General features: G+C 34.9%; 1 protein-coding gene across 1 annotated transcript; it reads left to right on the top strand.

Annotated features, from left to right (window-relative positions):
- The first annotated feature begins 1591 nt into the window (after nt 1–1591).
- On the top strand, nt 1592–16330 carry LOC112455557 (intraflagellar transport protein 140 homolog). Its single transcript, XM_025017566.1, has 12 exons — nt 1592–1955; nt 5261–5508; nt 5729–6047; nt 6507–6723; nt 6905–7486; nt 7565–7853; nt 8059–8188; nt 11265–11756; nt 11848–12134; nt 12216–12492; nt 12599–13503; nt 15997–16330. Exons 1-12 carry the CDS (start codon nt 1692–1694, stop codon nt 16307–16309), a joined length of 4323 nt encoding a protein of 1440 aa, XP_024873334.1. The 5' UTR covers nt 1592–1691; the 3' UTR covers nt 16310–16330.
- The last annotated feature ends 2068 nt before the right edge of the window (nt 16331–18398 follow it).

The following is an 18398-nucleotide window of genomic DNA, read 5'->3' on the forward strand; positions in this document are numbered from 1 at the left end:
CCTCGATTTTCGCGATTATTTGACGTAAAAGCGACTGGAAGAGAAAAATGAAAGAATAGTCTTTTGTTTTGTGTGTGAGGGGCAGAACTATCTAATAGCGTTTTTCACTGGCAGAACTGGTGCGCACTCAGTGCACATTAAGGTGATCCTAAAGCCGTGATTCTAGCCGGTTTTTTTCTTAGCACTAATCTTTTAATTGGCTTTATAGAAATGCAAAATTCTTGTCTAGAATTAAAGTACGCATCAAAATCTAGGTCATGGTGGTCGAATTTATATCGAAAACGAAAAAAAATTAATATTTTTTGTTATACGTGACGACCACCACATATAAATTCGACCACCATGACCTAGATTTTGATGCGTACTTTAATTCTAGACAAGAATTTTGCATTTCTATAAAGCCAATTAAAAGATTAGTGCTAAGAAAAAAACCGAAAAAAACCGGCTAGGATCACGGCTTTAGGATCACCTTAAAGCCGTTGTACACTGATTTAGTATCTAATATTTAAAGTAAAATGCAAATATTTCGACTGATAAAATACTCGCAGTACATATTTTACCAAATAGTGCAATAAAGAATATTGAGGATTTCATGATTTAACCCGATTATATTAAACATACACTTTACGTTGGTTTGTGTACGACGGCTTTAAGGGGATGCTGAAGACAGGTCTGTTTTACCACAAAATTTTCAGACACACAAATCTTTTGATTGATTTCACCGAATTAAAAATTTTTTGTCCAGAATTAAAGTATGAACGATAACGAAGACGGCAGGCACCAATTGCGTATGAAAAACGAAAAAAAATTAGAAAATTACATTTTTATTTTCGATTCTGCGGTCGACTCATGACAACATTTGCTGCAGATAAAAGTTTTAGACTGTGTACGTATACAAAAACCTTGCAGCCGTCACGGAAATACAATAAAGAAGAATCCTGTGCTTGCAGAAATGAGTTGCGAGCTTTAGTATAAGAGAAAAGTATGTTAAAAAATTTCATACGCACATGTTACGCGTCTCCCCGAATTCAGCCAAAAACTCTGCGCTCTGTATGTATGTGTAAGAATCGGTGAGCACTTCTTTATCGACGCTGGTCGAGTTTGCCTGCGCTCTGTATGTATATGTAAGAATCGGTGAGCACTTCTTTAGCGCACCGGCTCTGCCAGTGAAAAACGCTATAAGTTTTCAGCCTGTAATCGCAAATATTCAGATGTTTTCGTTTTTATGTCGATATAGAGTATAAAATTTTGGATTGTATTTGTCACGGACATGAAGCCCCTTTGCACAGTGCCAGGCAACAGGCAATAGGAACAGAGAATAGAAATCAGAAGTCATGTATAAATGCAGAATAAACAGTGACACAGGCAATAGACACAGAGTTTCCGTCACATATTGGAAATTCTGTGCCTATTGCCTGTTGCCAACCAATCATAGCATTCGAATTTTTTAGGTTGTAATTAACGATTTTTTTGTTATTTCCCGTTCCTATTGCCTGTTGCCTGGCATTGTGCAAGGGGCTTAACTACCTTTAATCTACGCCTAACTTAACCTGAATTGAAAATGGCCGACATGGCCGTGTCTCTGGCTCTGGCAATGGCGTTGGTCTCTATGGCAACTGATGACAACTGTCAACATAATATTTAGACAATAAATTTACTATGTGTATTACGTGTATTGTAATGTGATAAACATGGCTTTGTATTTTGACATACGGGTGCAAAATCCTGAAAGTGCCTCAATAAGCACTCTCGCCACTTGGCACAATAATTATCCTTTGTTAGCCGTTGCCGCATACTCTCAAGACAAGGGTGGCTTTGTGATCATCTATGATGATCAAGGCGAACCCGTGCAGGACGTCGAGTCACCGGGACACGCAGTAGCACAAGTCACTGTTCTCGGATGGCATCCAGAGAAAACTTGGCTGGCGGCAGGTTGGGAGAATGGAGAATTACGAGTTAGTATTATAATTAGATATATGTTTGGTATCACATATACAATATATATGTGTTACGAGAAATATGATAAATTGGGAATTATGCATAATGGCCGGGGAATTTACATAACTCCCAATTTGTTCGGTCAAAATGATTAATAGAGAAGAATTAATCAAATTTTCCGGTTATTATGCATATTTCCCAATGCTAAATGGTCATTTTGATAAATCACCTTATTTGAGTTGATTTTCCCGGCAATGTTAAGCCCCTTGCACAATAGGCGATAGCGATGCGAGGTGCTACATGGGTTTACAACTTTCCACGCGTGAAGAGTCCACGCATGTATTTTGAAGGCACACTATAGTTGCTTTCCATTTACATCAAAACTCAGATAATTCTCACTTGTGACGTCGTTCTATCCTTTTTGGGAATTAATAAATAATAAAGACAGAATGACATCACAAGTGAGAATTATCTAAGTTTTGATGTAAATGGAAAGCAACATATGTGTTTAGTTTAATAATAGTGGAGGCAGTATATATATATGATATATATATGATATATATGATAAAAAGATTTTCAAAAGGAAGAAAACTATAAAATTAAGTACAGAAAAAACAAAAGTGTTGGTATTTAATAGTAAAGGTAAAAAAGGCAGGATGGCATGGAAATGGGACAATAAAATAATTGAAGAAGTAGAAAATTTCAAATATTTGGGATTCACGTTTAATAGGAAAGAACTGAATAGGAAAGGAAGGATCGCTGCAAATAGGGTTTGGGGTTTAGGAGAGAGATATTATGCAAAGATGATTTTAGTAGGAGATGGACGCTTTTTAAGTACCTAGTGAAAAGTGTAATGGAATATAGTGCAGAGATATGGGGGTGGAGTGAAAAAAAGAGTTGGAAAAAGTCATGATGGATTATGTAAGATGGGTGTTTAGACTAGATTTTTGTACACCGAGGTATGTAATATTAAGGGAACTAGGATTAGAGAAATTAAAAATTAGTTGGGGTATGAGAGCCATGAGGTACGAGGAAAGAAGCAGAGAGAAAAAAGACGGAAGTTTAGTAAAGGCATGTTGGGAGGAAAAAGACATAATAGCTAAAAAGAAAAGGATTTTTATAATTTGGAACGAGAAAGATTTTATAATAACAATGGTTGGAGCTCAGAAGTAATAATAAAAGAATTAGATGATGAAGGTAAAAATACTGAAGGCTTAGTAAGAATAAGGGAACAGGACGTTCAAGGGTAAATAATAAACAGTAAAATAGCAGAGACAAGGTATAATACAAGGTATAAAGAGATAGAGGTGAGAAACAAAACACCCAGTTATTTATTAAAAGAAAACTTGGATAAAGTAAAAACAGGAGATGAGATTAGAGCGATGGTAAAATTAAGGTGCGGCCATTTAGAGGATACAAATAAATATTGGCTAGACGAAGAAGATACGAAGTGTACATTCTGTAAGATAGGTAGGAACAACTTAGATCATTATATAAGCGAGTGCAATATCACAAGTTTGTGGTTTGAGAGTTTAGGTAGGAATAACAGAGAAAGATTAGAGAATATATGCGATGACAAATTTAGAATGGAAAAAGGAAAGGTGTTAAACAGATTATGGAAAAGGAGAGATAAATGTTATAAAAAAGATAAGATAAAGGAAAAGAAAAATGAGGAAGGGAAGAGGGAAATTGGAAAGGAGCGTGAGTAGGAGTAGTAATGGAAACAGCTTTAATATAACGGTTGTAAATAACGAGGCATTGCGGCTTGTAGGTAAAGAAGAAAGATGGATGATGTGTGGATGGATGTGTGTTTAAGTAAGAAATGTAAAACAAGTCCTTTCTTGGCGTATAGCTGAAATAAAGACGTGTGTATATATATATACATATATATATATATATATATATATATGGGGCATTCTTTCTCAAAATAGCCACCCCTCTGCACATTTTATTTTTAAAGATAAAATGCTTTGCGAGATCTCAAAATTTCCGTCGAAAACTCAATTTTTGGATGCCGTATGGCGATTTTCATTTACATTCAAGGGTGGGGCAGCATAATCAAAATATCGCTCAAACCACCCTAAAAAATAAGAAAGTATACAAATAACATCTAAAATCTTAGCAATTTCTATCAAATTCGATGCAACTTTGAAACAAAATGGTTTATGACATCCAATTAAATAGTTTTAAGCCTAATTGCATCGATTTCTGTGCTGAGGTAGCTAAACTGAAGAATTACCTAGTTTTCAGACGTTACCACCCATTATAATCAAAATCAACCCTTCAAAATCATCCCTGAATCATCATTTCGACAAATTGACAATTATTCTAAAACAAATAAAGTAAAAAAAATTTAAATAGAGTTCATGGGCCGTGAAATTCTTTCAGAATATATTTCAATCAAATTCACCCCCATAAGGATCATAACCAATCAATAAAAATCATTCCCTACACATCATTTAGACAACTGGGCAATTATTCACAGGCAATTAAACATAAAACTTTTTTATTAAGTCTACAGGCCATAGAATTCTACCAGAATGTATTTTGATCAAATTCACACCCATGATGATCAAAATCAGCCCTTAAAAATTATCCCCTAAAAATCATATCAACAACTTTGGAATTTTTTTTTAGACAATAAGTCATGTTATATTTTTTTTTACTAAGATTCAGACATTCTGGAATTCTTGCAGAATATATCCCGAATAAATTCACCTCCAAGCCAATGAAATACAACCCTAATGAATCAACCCTTAACTATTATGCTGGAAAATTTGTAATTATTCTTATACTACTTAACTACAAATTGTATTTATGGTAACTGAAGGCCATAAAATTCTATCAGAATATTTTGATCCAATTCAACCTCATGATGATTGTAACAAACCCTCAAAAATCATCCCCTAATCAACATTTCTAAAACCTGACAGATATGTATTGCCTGTGGTCACCATAAATATAATTCTAAGTCACATGGTACAAGAATTGACACCTATATGTATAATGAATAAGTACCATTGGGGCGGCAGTGTGGTCTAGTGGTAGAGCGCCAGACTCGTAATCTGAGGAATCAGGTTCGAGTCCACTAGAGCCATGAAGCATGGAATGTTTTTCCGATAGCTGCGCCCCTCCGTGCAAGATAGACTCTTGTGCGGAGAAAACTGGGCTCCGTCTTTCGGAAAGAGACGTTAAGCCGTTGGCCCAAATGGTTAAAATGAGAGGAGAAGGATAGTATTGGTAGTAGATTGCGAACCCTGCGGGGATATGCAATAAATTACGAATTTTACAGGAATAAGTACCATTGAATTATTATTATCAGGTATGGCCAGGGGACACTGGTATTCAGGAATTCAACATAGTAGTAACCCCTCATCGGGAGTCTATCACGATTTTGCAGTGGAGTCAGTACGGTGGCCGCTTAATATCTGCAGATACTGGCGGATCTATAGTTGGTTGGAAGATAGATTCCAGGGGGCAGCTCTTTATGGTGTTTCATCACGAGCTAAAGGAATCTTTTACCCAAATTGCATTTAGGACAGTCCCGCCAAAACTAGCTGTTGATATTAGGTACAATAATATATTACATACTTAAGCGAATAAGTCAAAAGCAGATTAAATTGCAACAAAGCAGCTTGTATTTTCATAATAATTTCACAATTATTACAAGCTAGTATGGTGAAAAATATCGAATCTCAAAGAGGCTATTCCAAGTAAAACTTGCAGATGAACATTTGATGGTATTCCTGATTGTTTTTGAATATCTGATGGGGCAATTTGTCATTTGCAGTGGTTTGGCAAAGGCGGCAGTGGCTGGTGATGAGAGAGCTTTGGACTTGTTCAGTTCCTGGCGTCCGAGAACTGCTGCACCAACGGCAGTTTCGTCACAGCGGGATAACCATACGTTCTACATCGGTACTGTAAACGGCATCATATATTTTGTTGATGCTCAAGGACAGTGCAAGGAAGTTCTTAGTACCAATGGTGCAGCATTGCATTGCCTATTGTATCATCAGACCAGAGATTCTATCATTGTTATGACAGAGGGATTGAACATCGGGCACTTTCAAGCAGATTCGATTAGCGGAGAACTCACCGAGCTGACAAAGGTTTATGCCGTTGTGTTTTATCACTGTCATATCTACACATTATTTCTACTTCACATTAAAGAACGTACTATATTCAAATTTTACAACAATGATCAATATCGTTGATTATTTATTGTATTTCTTATTGTCGGTTCTTGAGAGGTTCAATATTCAGAGAAAAAAGATTCTTATTCATAAAGTATATAATAATTCGAATGGTAGGTAGTTATCCGTTATCCGTTATCGAGAAAAAAATGTAAAAAATAACGTTGATTGTTGTAGAATTTGAATATGTGACAAAAGTCTTTAATTCTGTGTAGAAATAATATCATTATAACCAATGTAATAGTAATAACAATAAGTATCATTGACAAATATAGACCTTCTATTTAATTGAGACAGATTAAATCTAATTGTCATGATTATATAACAACAATATATACGTACTATGTCATATTACTATCCAATGTATCGTTTCAGGTAAAATTAAGTGGCAGAAGCGATGCATCGCGAATCACCGGTACCATGTGCTGGATTAGCGGAAACACGTTGGCTGTACTTACGGGAGAGCTTGCCGTACGATGCTGGGATCTTCACACCAGCGATACGTACGTTCTGTCGCCTCCAGATTCATCCAATGGAAATGTCGCAACTCCTCAGGAAATGTGCACTAGCTTGGCATTTTGCAAGGGCAATGGTAAAACACCAATGTATTTTTAAAATTATAAGCAAAATTTATCTTATATCAAGTGTGTGGACTAGCGTCTCTTTATTAAAATTTCTTAATATTTTAATTTTACGACGGTTTAATTGTTGCCGTTACTTCTACCGAGGTAAATTTGAGGACAACAAACTAAATAATAATCCGCGGTTCTCAGACACCTTGGCCGCTGGCTCCAATTTGGGTACGATCTATTTGTGGAAGCGAAAATGTGTGCCCGACTGCGATGAGAATGCCTGGCCGAGTGTTCCGGAGTTCTGCGCGATTCACGGCACGGTGAAGCAGCTGGCGTGGGGTGTCGGTTTATCACGAAATTCCCTTCTGGCTGTTAACTGTATCACTAACGTGTTCATCCTGCATCAGCAACCGATGTGCGCCGTGTACAACGACGGTGTTTGTGCAAGCCAGCTCACCCCGACGCAGATTCTGCTCGAGATGGATAACCAGACATATACACTAAAGACGGAGATTCAGGTGCAGGTCATCGCTGTGTCACGGGAATACATCGTCGTCTCCTCCAGTAGACAAATCGTCGTCAACAGTATCAACAAAGGTGCCAATCTTAGCACGAGTGTGTTGGCAACCTTCAACTGTGACACAGAAAAGATGTTGATCTACGAGCACACGTTGATCGTGTTGACTCCAACGATTATTCAGCTGCGATCTATAGAAGGCTCTGTTATTCAGACACTTCCCACTTTACCAGAGGAGGGCGAACCGATCACGATGGAATTGACAGGTAAAAGGCTCTAACGATAAGGTATCTCTATTGCTCGCCTATCCCTATTATAAATGTTACATTCGAAATTCTTTGTAGGACATTATTTAACTGTAGCGTCATTGAATGGCATTTTGAAGATTTGGAATCTAGGCAAACACGAAGCTAAGTTACATACCCGCGCCATGGCAACGTACGAAGCGATTAGCGATTTCGCCGAGATCATTGAGGCCAAATGTAATTCGGATTGCCATTGCGTCTCGATCACTGTTGCTATGGCAAATCTCATGCCTAGTTCGGTTCTATATATCTGGGACATCGAGAGCGATCAGATCCACGAATTCGACTTCGGAGAGTCAGACGACATCGTTGACGATGACTTCATGTTGTGAGTAAAGAAGCTGAGAAAATTCGACGTAACTGCGAATCGAATCTCAGATCAGAATTAATTGTACTTTCCATTAATAGATTGTGTATGTATCCCTAATACACATACGTTTATCTATATAAAGGCAATTGCATATTCCATTAATGCAGCATTAGCGCACAATGTAATATGCAAGAGTAATAACATTTCGGTACGTTACTTTTAGAGCTGCCCAATGCAAAGGAAGGTTGGTCACAGCGCACTGCTGGGATGTGGAGGATCCCAGGCTACTGATATGTCGAGCTCAACAATTGGAGAACCGTGATTCTAAGAGCTTCAATAAAGACAATAATCGAGTAATGTCTGCTAATTTGTCTACAGTTGAATCTTGGATTAAATATCTATACACCTGTGTTAGAGCTAAATCCCCTATTATTTTTTAATAGCAGAAGCTTCCGCAACTTAACGCTTTGATCTGTATTGAACTATAACAATATCTGATTGAAACAAACTACAGTTATGATATGACTTAAGCCGCAAACGAGAATGTCAGTATAAAGCCAGTATTAAAGTAAGAATATCTTGTTTTGGTTCCTCATAGAGGAAGCTATGTTTTTGTGAATTTCGTATATGAACCTTTGATTGCGTATAAAGTTGGGTCTAATCAACCAAATTTAAATGATTTATATATAAAATAGGGGTAGAAGAAACCAATGAAGAGATTGGTTTTTGAGTTTTTGATGCCAATATGTTCACAGTGTTCTAAAATGTCGAAATATCGCATTAAAATCGCATGTCCGTATGTGTGTATGTGCAGATTTGATGTCCGTGATTGCTCTAACTTCCGTAAATATTGAGATATCGGGTTGTTTTTTTTTTTAATCGATAGAGTATCATTCAAGGAAGGTTGGTATTGAATTTGGCGATGATCGGTAAAAGGGTTCTTTTTTAAAAAAATTTTGAATTTTTTTTAGAAATGTCCGTGGTTGCTCTAACTTCCGCAAATTTGGAGATATCGATCTATTTCTAATTTTATTATATTTTTTAGTCTTTTCTATCCCTATTTCATATATAATTTTTTAAGATTTGGTTGATTAGACCCAGCTTTATACACGATCAAAGGTCCATAATTTTGATCGCATATAAAGCTAAGTCTAATCAACCGAATTTAAAAGAATTATATATGAAATAGGGGTAGAAAAGACCAAAGTAAAAATTATTTCTTGAGTTTTCGACGCCAATGTGTTGCTTATGTTCAAAAATGTCGAATTTAAATTTTTTGAGGATCGGTTTTGAGGATTGGCTATCCATCAAATAACTTAGGGTAGATTGAGGCGAATCGGATTAATATAAGTTGTAAGACAATTTTCGTTAATATTTTATTTTAAACGAGCAATTTTATCGTGCTAATTAGTAATCCGATTTGCCTCGGTCTACCCTATACATTTAGACAGAAATCGGTAACCCTTTCACTAATCTTCGCCAAATTCGAGACAACCTCCTTTTAATGATACCTTATATATAAGATTACGTGTATGATACACTTTTTAGGCAAAAATTGGTAACCCCTTCACCGATCATTGCCAAATTCAACACCAATCTATCTTTAATGATACTCTATCCATAAAAAAAGTGTGCAAGTAGAAACTTGCACATTGCTTCCTCATAGTTTTTAAGTGTGCAAGTAGAAACTTGCACATTGCTTCATTATAGTTTTTAAGTGTGCAAGTAGAAACCTGCATTGCTTCCTCTATGAGGAAGCCAAATTAATAAATATCTATAACTAATAATTATGCATACAAAAACAGGCTTCCTCATAGAGGAAGTAATGTGCAGGTTTCTACTTGTTTTAATGTAGGGTTTTTACAACTTTTTTTTATCAATAAACACCATAAATTTTAACTTTTACATTTTGTTTTCATTCTCTTAGATAATTAAAAATAGCGGCTTATTTCTAACTGAAAATATCCTAAACACAAATATGTTGAATCTTTGAAACGATAACTATCACTTCTTAAGATTTTTATAAAATAAAATAGATTATAAACTACATTTCAAGTATTTAATGTATAAACTACATTTCAGTTATTTAAATGTATTTTCTTTTATATGATACATTTTAAAATATTTTCCACATAATCTCTCATTATATTGATAGTAATCAATGCTGCTTAATTATGCTGTTTACATTGTGCCGCTCAATTATGTTTACAATTGTTTTTACATTGCCAAATAACGTTTTGCTTATATTTTTATCTATGACAACTACATGCAAAATAGTTGTAGCTAATAGTATGTCGATAAGATTAATATTCTTACATCTCAACAGCTGTGTGTCATCGGTAGTCTACAAAGTGTTTTCTCCTTTTGCACTGTAACGGGATTCTGTAACTCCTTAAAGAGGTTTTATGTATAGTTATATGTAGTAGGTACAATTTTGTTTTCTTGATTAGCTAGTTTCAGAAACGATTCATAAATAACATGTTATCATTGACAGAAAAAGTGTAAAAATCGCAATTTTGTCTCATTTTTGTACTTGATATTGTTTAAATAAATCATTTTAAAAAATTGAAAATTATATATATATATATAAAGAGAAAAAGTTAAAAAACCGTAATTGCAATTCTCGATGTCATAGAAGTGTACCATCAAAATTTCATTCATTTTTACTGTATAGGAGCAGAGATACATAATATAATATTTACATAGGGAGTATGTTTATATATATACAAATTTTGTAACTTTTAAAGCGAACATCTCAGAAATGGGTCAGACAATCATTCGCAAATTTAACACGGGTTTTTGGGATATATAAGATTGGGATATATACAATCTCTGTAAATTTTAGCTTCATCCTTCTATTTTGACATAAGCGATATACATCCTTAACGACAGTTTTGGTATCGTTGCGCAGGTATTATGTATGACAAAAAAGCTGCGCAACGATACCGAAACTATTGTTAAGGAGTTACAGAATCCCACCTCTGATCTCTCAATACTTTACACACGCGTAAAATAAAAGTAACTAATAAAGTTATGGATGTGATTGTACGATACTTTTATTCTATCCATTAAAATACTATTAAAATATGAATGGATACAAAGAAAAAATTGAAGATACATAGAGTGTTTGATTCTGATATGAATAAAGATTAATTAAAGGAGATTTGATTATATATACATATCATATATATAATGCGGAATATTAAAATATTTTTAAAACAATATTAATAATTTTTTGTTAATAAGGATACATTGATTTTTCTTTAATAGAAAATTTACTTTTTACTCTTATGTATTTGAATACGACTGATTATGAATTATAAAATTTTAGGCCTAAAAAGATACGGATAAAATTAATACATTGATTATACACTGATTGATTCTACGGCGATTATATTTAATAAATCATGGTATCCTTTTTTTTTGCAGACTGCTCAGAACTCCGTAGTGTTGGTATCGTTATTCGCGACATCGGATCATGGTATCGTCATACAGGACGTGAAGCCGATTGTTGATGAGAATTGTCGATTGCTAGGTGTACACTCACCGCACATCGTTATTCTAAATTCTGAAAAGAGTCTGGATAGAAGCAGCAAGATTATGCGATTATTAATGAGAGACTTTGAGGAACTAGGGGAGTGTGATTCCGTTACCAGGAAAGCGGTGATGGACTTTAGTTATCATATTAGCGTGGCGAACATGGAAGAGGCCTTTAAAGCCATTAAATCTATAAAGAATGAGGCCGTCTGGAAGAGTCTGGCCAAAATGTGCGTGAAAACGAAGCAGTTGAACATGGCTCTCCTTTGTCTGGGTCATATGAAGCAGGCCAATGCCGCGCGGGCCTTACGTGAAGCGATGCAAGACGATACTTTAAGCTTGGAAGCACAAGTAGGAATTTTAGCCGTCGAGCTTGGTCTGCATGTAAGTTTTTAAATACATAAGTGTGTATGTAACGAGTGCTGCTGAACATATCCGAAATATCATATTGATTGTATGACGCTCTAAACTGCAGACCGATGCTGAACGTCTGTTTCGAGAAGCAAAACGTTTGGATCTACTAGGACGGCTGTACGAGGCGCGGAATAAGTTCAAGGAGGCAATTGAATTGGCTAGTAACGAAAATAGAATTCGCGAAAAAACGAGCTATTATAATTACGCTCACGCGTTGGAACAACAAGGTAAAGTGGCGGAGGCTATTGATATGTACACGAAAGCCGATTGCCATCGATTTGAAGTGCCCAGAATGCTCTTGACGAGGCCTCGAGAGTTACTCACGTACCTGAATAATTCCGAAGAACCGTAAGTGATTTAGCGCTATTAATTGCATGTGTCGTTTAGAGAGTAATTAGTTGCAATGCAATTAGATTGATATTGTCACAGGGAGATTAAAAATTGGCATGCCCAGTACACCGAGTCGACTGGCGACATGGAGACCGCTCTACATCTTTACGAACAAGCAAAAGATACTTTGTCGATGACGAGGCTGCTCTGTTACTTCGATAGAGAGGATGAAGTGTGCGAGCTGGTGACTAGAACAAATCACGCCGCGGCGGCGTACCATCTTGCTGCGCATTACGAATCGAAGAATAATGTGGTACAAGCAATTCATTTCTACACTGTTGCTAAAGCCTATACCAATGCGATACGGCTGTGCAAGGTGAGGCATTCGATTGTATTAAAAATTCGCTTGTAACGCCTTATTTATCCCATTTTGATTTGCTTGACAAGAGTTAGCGAGTCTTTTCGATATTTATTATTTGTAGGAGCATGACATGCTGGAAGAACTGTGGCCACTAGCTATCCTGGCGTCACGGCACTCACAGATAGACGTCGCCAAGTTTTACGAGGACAATGATCAACCGGATCGCGCGGTACTGCTGTACCATAAAGCTGGTCTTTTGCATAAAGCTTTGGACGTTGCGTTTAGAACTCGACAATACAGCGCGTTGCAACTGATTATCATGGATGTGAACGCGGATTCTGATCCGGCATTGATCCACAAGTGCGCGGACTATTTCATGCAGAATGACCAGATCGACAAGGCGGTAGATCTGCTCGCGACCGGCAGAGATTATATGGCGGCTTTGGATCTGATCCAGCAGCATAACGTCGTGTTGAGCGAAGAGCTCGCGGAGAAATTGACGATTGAAAAAGAGAGCAATAACACCACGGAGCGCGAGCATACGAGGATTTCCACGCTTGAGAAAATCGCAGAGATCGCTTTCGATCAGGGGAACTACCATCTAGCGACTAAAAAATTCACGCAGGCTGGCAACAAGCTACGCGCCATGAAGGCGTTGCTCAAGTCCGGTGACACCGAAAAGATCTGTTTTTTCGCGCAAGTCTCGAGGAACCGCGAGATCTATATCATGGCAGGCAATTATTTGCAGTCTCTGGATTGGCAAAATCAACCGGAAATTCTGAAGAACATAATCAATTTTTACTCCAAGGGCAAGGCCATGGATCTGTTGGCGAATTTTTATGTGGCATGCGCGCAGGTGGAGATCGACGAGTTTCAGAATTATGAGAAAGCGTTGGACGCTCTGAATCAAGCGAACAGGTGTCTGTCCAAGGTGGTAACACCGCGAGATCCGAATGTTCACAATCGGGCGGTGGAGCTGGTGAATAATAGAATGTCGGCGATTAAACGCTACTTGGATATTAAAAGGTAAATCCAAGAGGCTGGTTTTAAATTTGCAATAAGTAACATTGACAGCGTGAAAGTATTTGCGAGGAATTAAATAGTAGATAAATAAAAGAAAGTTTGATATAACCATGAATAAAGATAAAAAAAGTCTTGATTTGGTCCAAAGTATTAAACTGCTTGATCGTGTTTACCTTTTTATCCTCGGAAGATTAGACTGACAAGGGGTCGCCAAATGCTAAATTCTGAATTTAACGAAACTTTATATAGATAAAATAAATAGATAAATTTAGAAATTATTAGTTAGAGCCGAAAAAGTTTTAAAGCGTGAAATCATTAACATAATGGTGTGACCGGAGCTTTTGCGGACGGACCTTATTTCTCGGGGAAAAAAGAGAAGCTTGAAATCATTCCTTATAGGTAGAGAAATTTTTGTTTTTTTTTTAATTACATCTCAAAAACTTTGAGATATCAAAAAATGCTTTATAATAAAAATACCTCTATTTAACCACGTTAGAAACATTTTAAAAAGATAATTATTTGCACACCTTATACGAAAGAATATCTATTCACTATAATACAATAAAATGATATCTTTAATCTAAATGTATTGATAATTTTTTATGAGAAATTATAACAATTATAATTTTTACGGTTAAAGAAATCACTACTTGCAGCAGACGGTGTACACATCAATTTCGACATTTCTATAATGATATCTATTCTATAATTTTTACATATATATGAGTTATCATGCCATATATTTTTATAGTATTTTTTGTAATGTATAAGCACAATTATTACAAACATTAGCAATGAATATGCTTATTATAATATATTTAAAATGAAATCTTACTATTAACATTAACATAATTCTATTTTATAGTATTCACAATTGAAATATTCCTCAAAGAGATACAATATTTCTTGCATTCCCCATTTGATAATTTCTAAATTTATATATTTATCTGACCTATATAAGGTGTCCTAAAAGTCTCGGAACAGTTAAATATCTCGAAAAATATGGAAGATATGGAAAAACGTTTTAAATAAAAGGTATAAGGTTTAAAAAAATCTATTTACTGACCTTATCAGTTTGATTTTACGTGTCGTCATTAAGATCAAGTCAGGGTCACTTTGAATTTTATAAATTAGCCCTCCTATTTTTTATTGCATATTCTTGTAGCCCTTGTAGAGATGTTTTTAAAACACTATAATGAAGTTTTTTTCGTTAAAAATGTCCTGAGATTTTTTAAATTTTATTACATTTTTAATATAAAATATGAAACATCTCATATAAAGTATTCACTTTTCGATGACTTTACCAAAATACTTTTATACGTAGAATAATGAAAGGAGTTGAATAATAATTGTTATTTTTACATTTGCAATTTTACATTTGTAAAATTGAATACATCTACAAAATGCAAATCTAATTTTTATAAAATAATTTGTATTTTTTGCAACAATCGATTTCTTTCGTTATTCTTCGTATAAAAGGATGAAGGTAAAGTCATCAAAAAGTGAATACTTTACGAGATATTTTATATTTTAAATTTAAAAAAATATGATAAAATTTGAAATATTTTAGGAAATTCTTAACAAAAGAAAGTTTTATTACAATGTTTTGGAAACGTCTCAACAAGGATGACAAGATTATGCAATAAAAAATAGGAGTCCAATTTATAAAAAATTCAACGTGACGCTGACTTGACCTTAACGACGCATAGAACTGATAAGAAGCCTATTCGTTTTTGCTGCACTTCTGAACTAGCGCAATAAGTTAAAATGAAAGAAAATATATTTATTTTATTCTGACTTATTGCACTAGTTCAGAAGTGCAGCGAAAACGAACAGGCCTAAGGTCAATAAATAGATCTTTTTAAATTTTTGTCTAAAACGTTTTTCCATATTTTCCATATTTTTCGAGATATCTGATTGTTCTGGGACTTTTGGGACACCTAATATGTATATTTATGTTTGTTACAATCAAAATTTGACACTTTGCGAGGTTTCCTTGATGTAGATTAAATAATTTGAATTTTTTTATAGTCATGCTCTCTAATCTCCAAGCTGTAAATATTTATTTGTTTAATAAGTAAATAGCGACTGATATGTGTGACATAAATTAAAGAAATATGGATATTTTCGATTACTGAGCGGGATCGAAAGTATCTGCAAGAAATTTACTGTAAACAAAATTTATTTTTCTGATTTTGTTCAAATATTAGAGATCACTTTTTAATATTCATATTATATTTATACTTGAGATTATCTAGATAGTTCCATATTTTTATACAGTCAATTTTTATATATTCGTTAAAAAAATAAAGATTGAAATGTTTTATTCTATCATGGATATGTCGTATCTTTAGCACGTCTTACGTTTACAGATCTTGACTATCTTTATTTATACAATGGAAGTTTCTATAAATTTTATTTTTACGTTAATCGCATTTTTATTGTATATGAACGTATTTTGTATATTTTCGAACATTTTTTTTTCTCGTTAAACAGATTGTTCGACAGAGGTGAGACGGAGACGGCAATGCAGCAAGTTCGTCATCTGCTGGATTCTCAAGGATCCAATCTAGAACAATCGGTTCGTCGTGGCGATCTGTTCGCAACGATCACACAGCATTATGCTAATATAGGAGACACTGAGAAAGCTTGGGCGACCATCGAAGAACTGAAACGTCTAGTGCCAGGAATCAATTTGACTTACTACTTTAACATAAATCTTCTAGAAGCATTGGGCTATAAGATGAAGGTACAGCGACAGGATAGTTCCGATAAGGATAATGGAATCGAAGAGCTCCTGGGAGAATAAAAATCTTCATTAATCCAGGAATAGGTGTCTAATTTTTTCTTACGTAAACGATCATCCGGGGTGTTTTTACTCTCCAATTAAAAGTCATTATATTATCCAGTAAGTAAACTCCCCATCTTTCGACAACATTGGCAATAGATTTGCTAAAATATTGCAACAGATCTAATATCATCTGTGACTACGTTTACATGACGGCTTGTAATCCGATTTAATAATTACCGTATACTATCCGATCCAAAATGTCTTCATAGTGATCATTTAGATATGAGCTTTTTCGATATTTAAACTACAACTTTTAGAGCCATTCTACAATACATTCGCAAACGATGGCAACTGTTAGTTGAAAAGCGTTATTTCTGATTGCCGATTGCCAGTTGCTGTCGCTAAAAAAGTTAAAAGTTCGCCAACTCTCTTTTAATAACCGCAACTGACAAGCGCAACCAGAAATAACACTTTTCAACTAGCAGTTGTAGAATGGCCCTTAGTATAAGGGTAAGTAGTCCAACAATATGAACCATGTAAATTTCAGAGGCTTATATCTTTCTCAATTATTGAGTTGGAGATCTGTGTTTTTGCATATAGTTCATGAATTTAATTGACTATACGTGTGTAAGATGACTTGTAAGTTATTTTTAAAGTTTAGTCACAATTTCGATTTTTTTAAAACAATGTCAAATGGTTTATTGTGTGCAGGGGTGTACATACACAATGAACCTAGCCATTTTTAACAATGTACCACATGTTTTATATTGTGAATTGTTAGTGCTATGTTAGTTTTACTATGTTTTAAAATGTTTATTTAGGGAAGAGATAATTATGATAAGTTAGAATAGTTTATGATTTTAAGTTAAAGCTAACTTAATTATATATGATATGTTTTTATTATTTGAAGTTTACAGTCAAAATTATTATTTTTAATCAGACTTTTTCTCACTTAGATTGTTCCCTGGTAACATTTCCATTGCAATTCTGCTGTAAGACTGCACGAAAAGTCGTGCATTAACTTTCGGGCAGATCATGCGTTTTCTATTTCCAACTTTGACTATTTTTCTGTTGGCAGAAACTTGCGCTCGTCATAGTGCAACAGAATTGTGGAAGATATGTGTATGCATTTACATATAACAGAATAGTGCAAGAAATGCGGCAGATGCTTGCGCAAATCGCAGTGCAACATAATCGCAGATTTGTAGCATCGCCTACTGCTACCCATACAGCACAAAATATTTTTAAAATATTTTTTAGGAAGATTAAAATAATTTACAAAAATATTTTTTATATTTATAGCACCGCAGTGGTGTTGGGTAAGCCTTACGTTGCATTGCTGGCGAAGATATTGTCGCGAATGTCATGATTTTGCTTCGCCGGAGGCCTGCTTCTGCTTATATTAGATCCCAACTGAAATTTACTTACGAGTTAGTTTTACCATTATGCGCCGCCTAGCGGCATCGTTGCAAACTAGCACATACAGCAGAATTCAACAAGAATTACGACAGATGCTTGTGTAAGAAGTAGAGCAGCAGAAATACAAATGATTTTGGCAGAATATATACCGTACATCTGATTTATCAAACATTTTTCGAAATTCGTAACGCCAAAATGGACCGTATAGGCGTATAGCCTACATCTTACAGCACGAAACTATAACAGTTTCACAATCTCCAGTTAACTTACAGTAATTATTTCTATAAATATTTATATAACATATATTAAAAACAACTTTAATAATATTGATGATAATTATTTACACTTTATTTCAAAATATTTATTATAATCTTTTAGATACTTTTATTTTCCGGACATTATATAATATTTACAAAATATTCAACGTATATATTTTCAAAATATTTAAATCTTTTTTATAAATATTTTAAAAATATTTTATAAATATTTTGTGCTGTCTGGGAGTTTAGCGCGCTCGGCTGTTCTTTTTCTGACGGGCAGATGCTTGCACGCTTTTTTCGCATTTCTGTCACTCGGATCTGTACGGCAAAAACAACAATTTAAGCGACATTATACACTTGTAAAATTTTGCTGCAAATATGTTTCAAGAGTCTAGCACACTCGACTGCTCTTTTTCTCACGGGCAGAT

Source organism: Temnothorax curvispinosus, unplaced genomic scaffold (assembly GCF_003070985.1).
Source record: "Temnothorax curvispinosus isolate PA1 unplaced genomic scaffold, ASM307098v1 QBEX01006188.1, whole genome shotgun sequence".
Classification (NCBI taxonomy): Eukaryota; Metazoa; Arthropoda; class Insecta; order Hymenoptera; family Formicidae; genus Temnothorax; species Temnothorax curvispinosus.

Coding starts and splice junctions, on each gene's coding strand:
- LOC112455557 (XM_025017566.1), top strand. CDS start 1,692: ATGGCTTTGTATTTTGACATACGGGTGCAAAATCCTGAAAGTGCCTCA. Junction 7,854..8,058: donor GTTGACGATGACTTCATGTT/GTGAGTAAAGAA, acceptor CGTTACTTTTAG/AGCTGCCCAATGCAAAGGAA. Junction 13,504..15,996: donor CGCTACTTGGATATTAAAAG/GTAAATCCAAGA, acceptor CTCGTTAAACAG/ATTGTTCGACAGAGGTGAGA.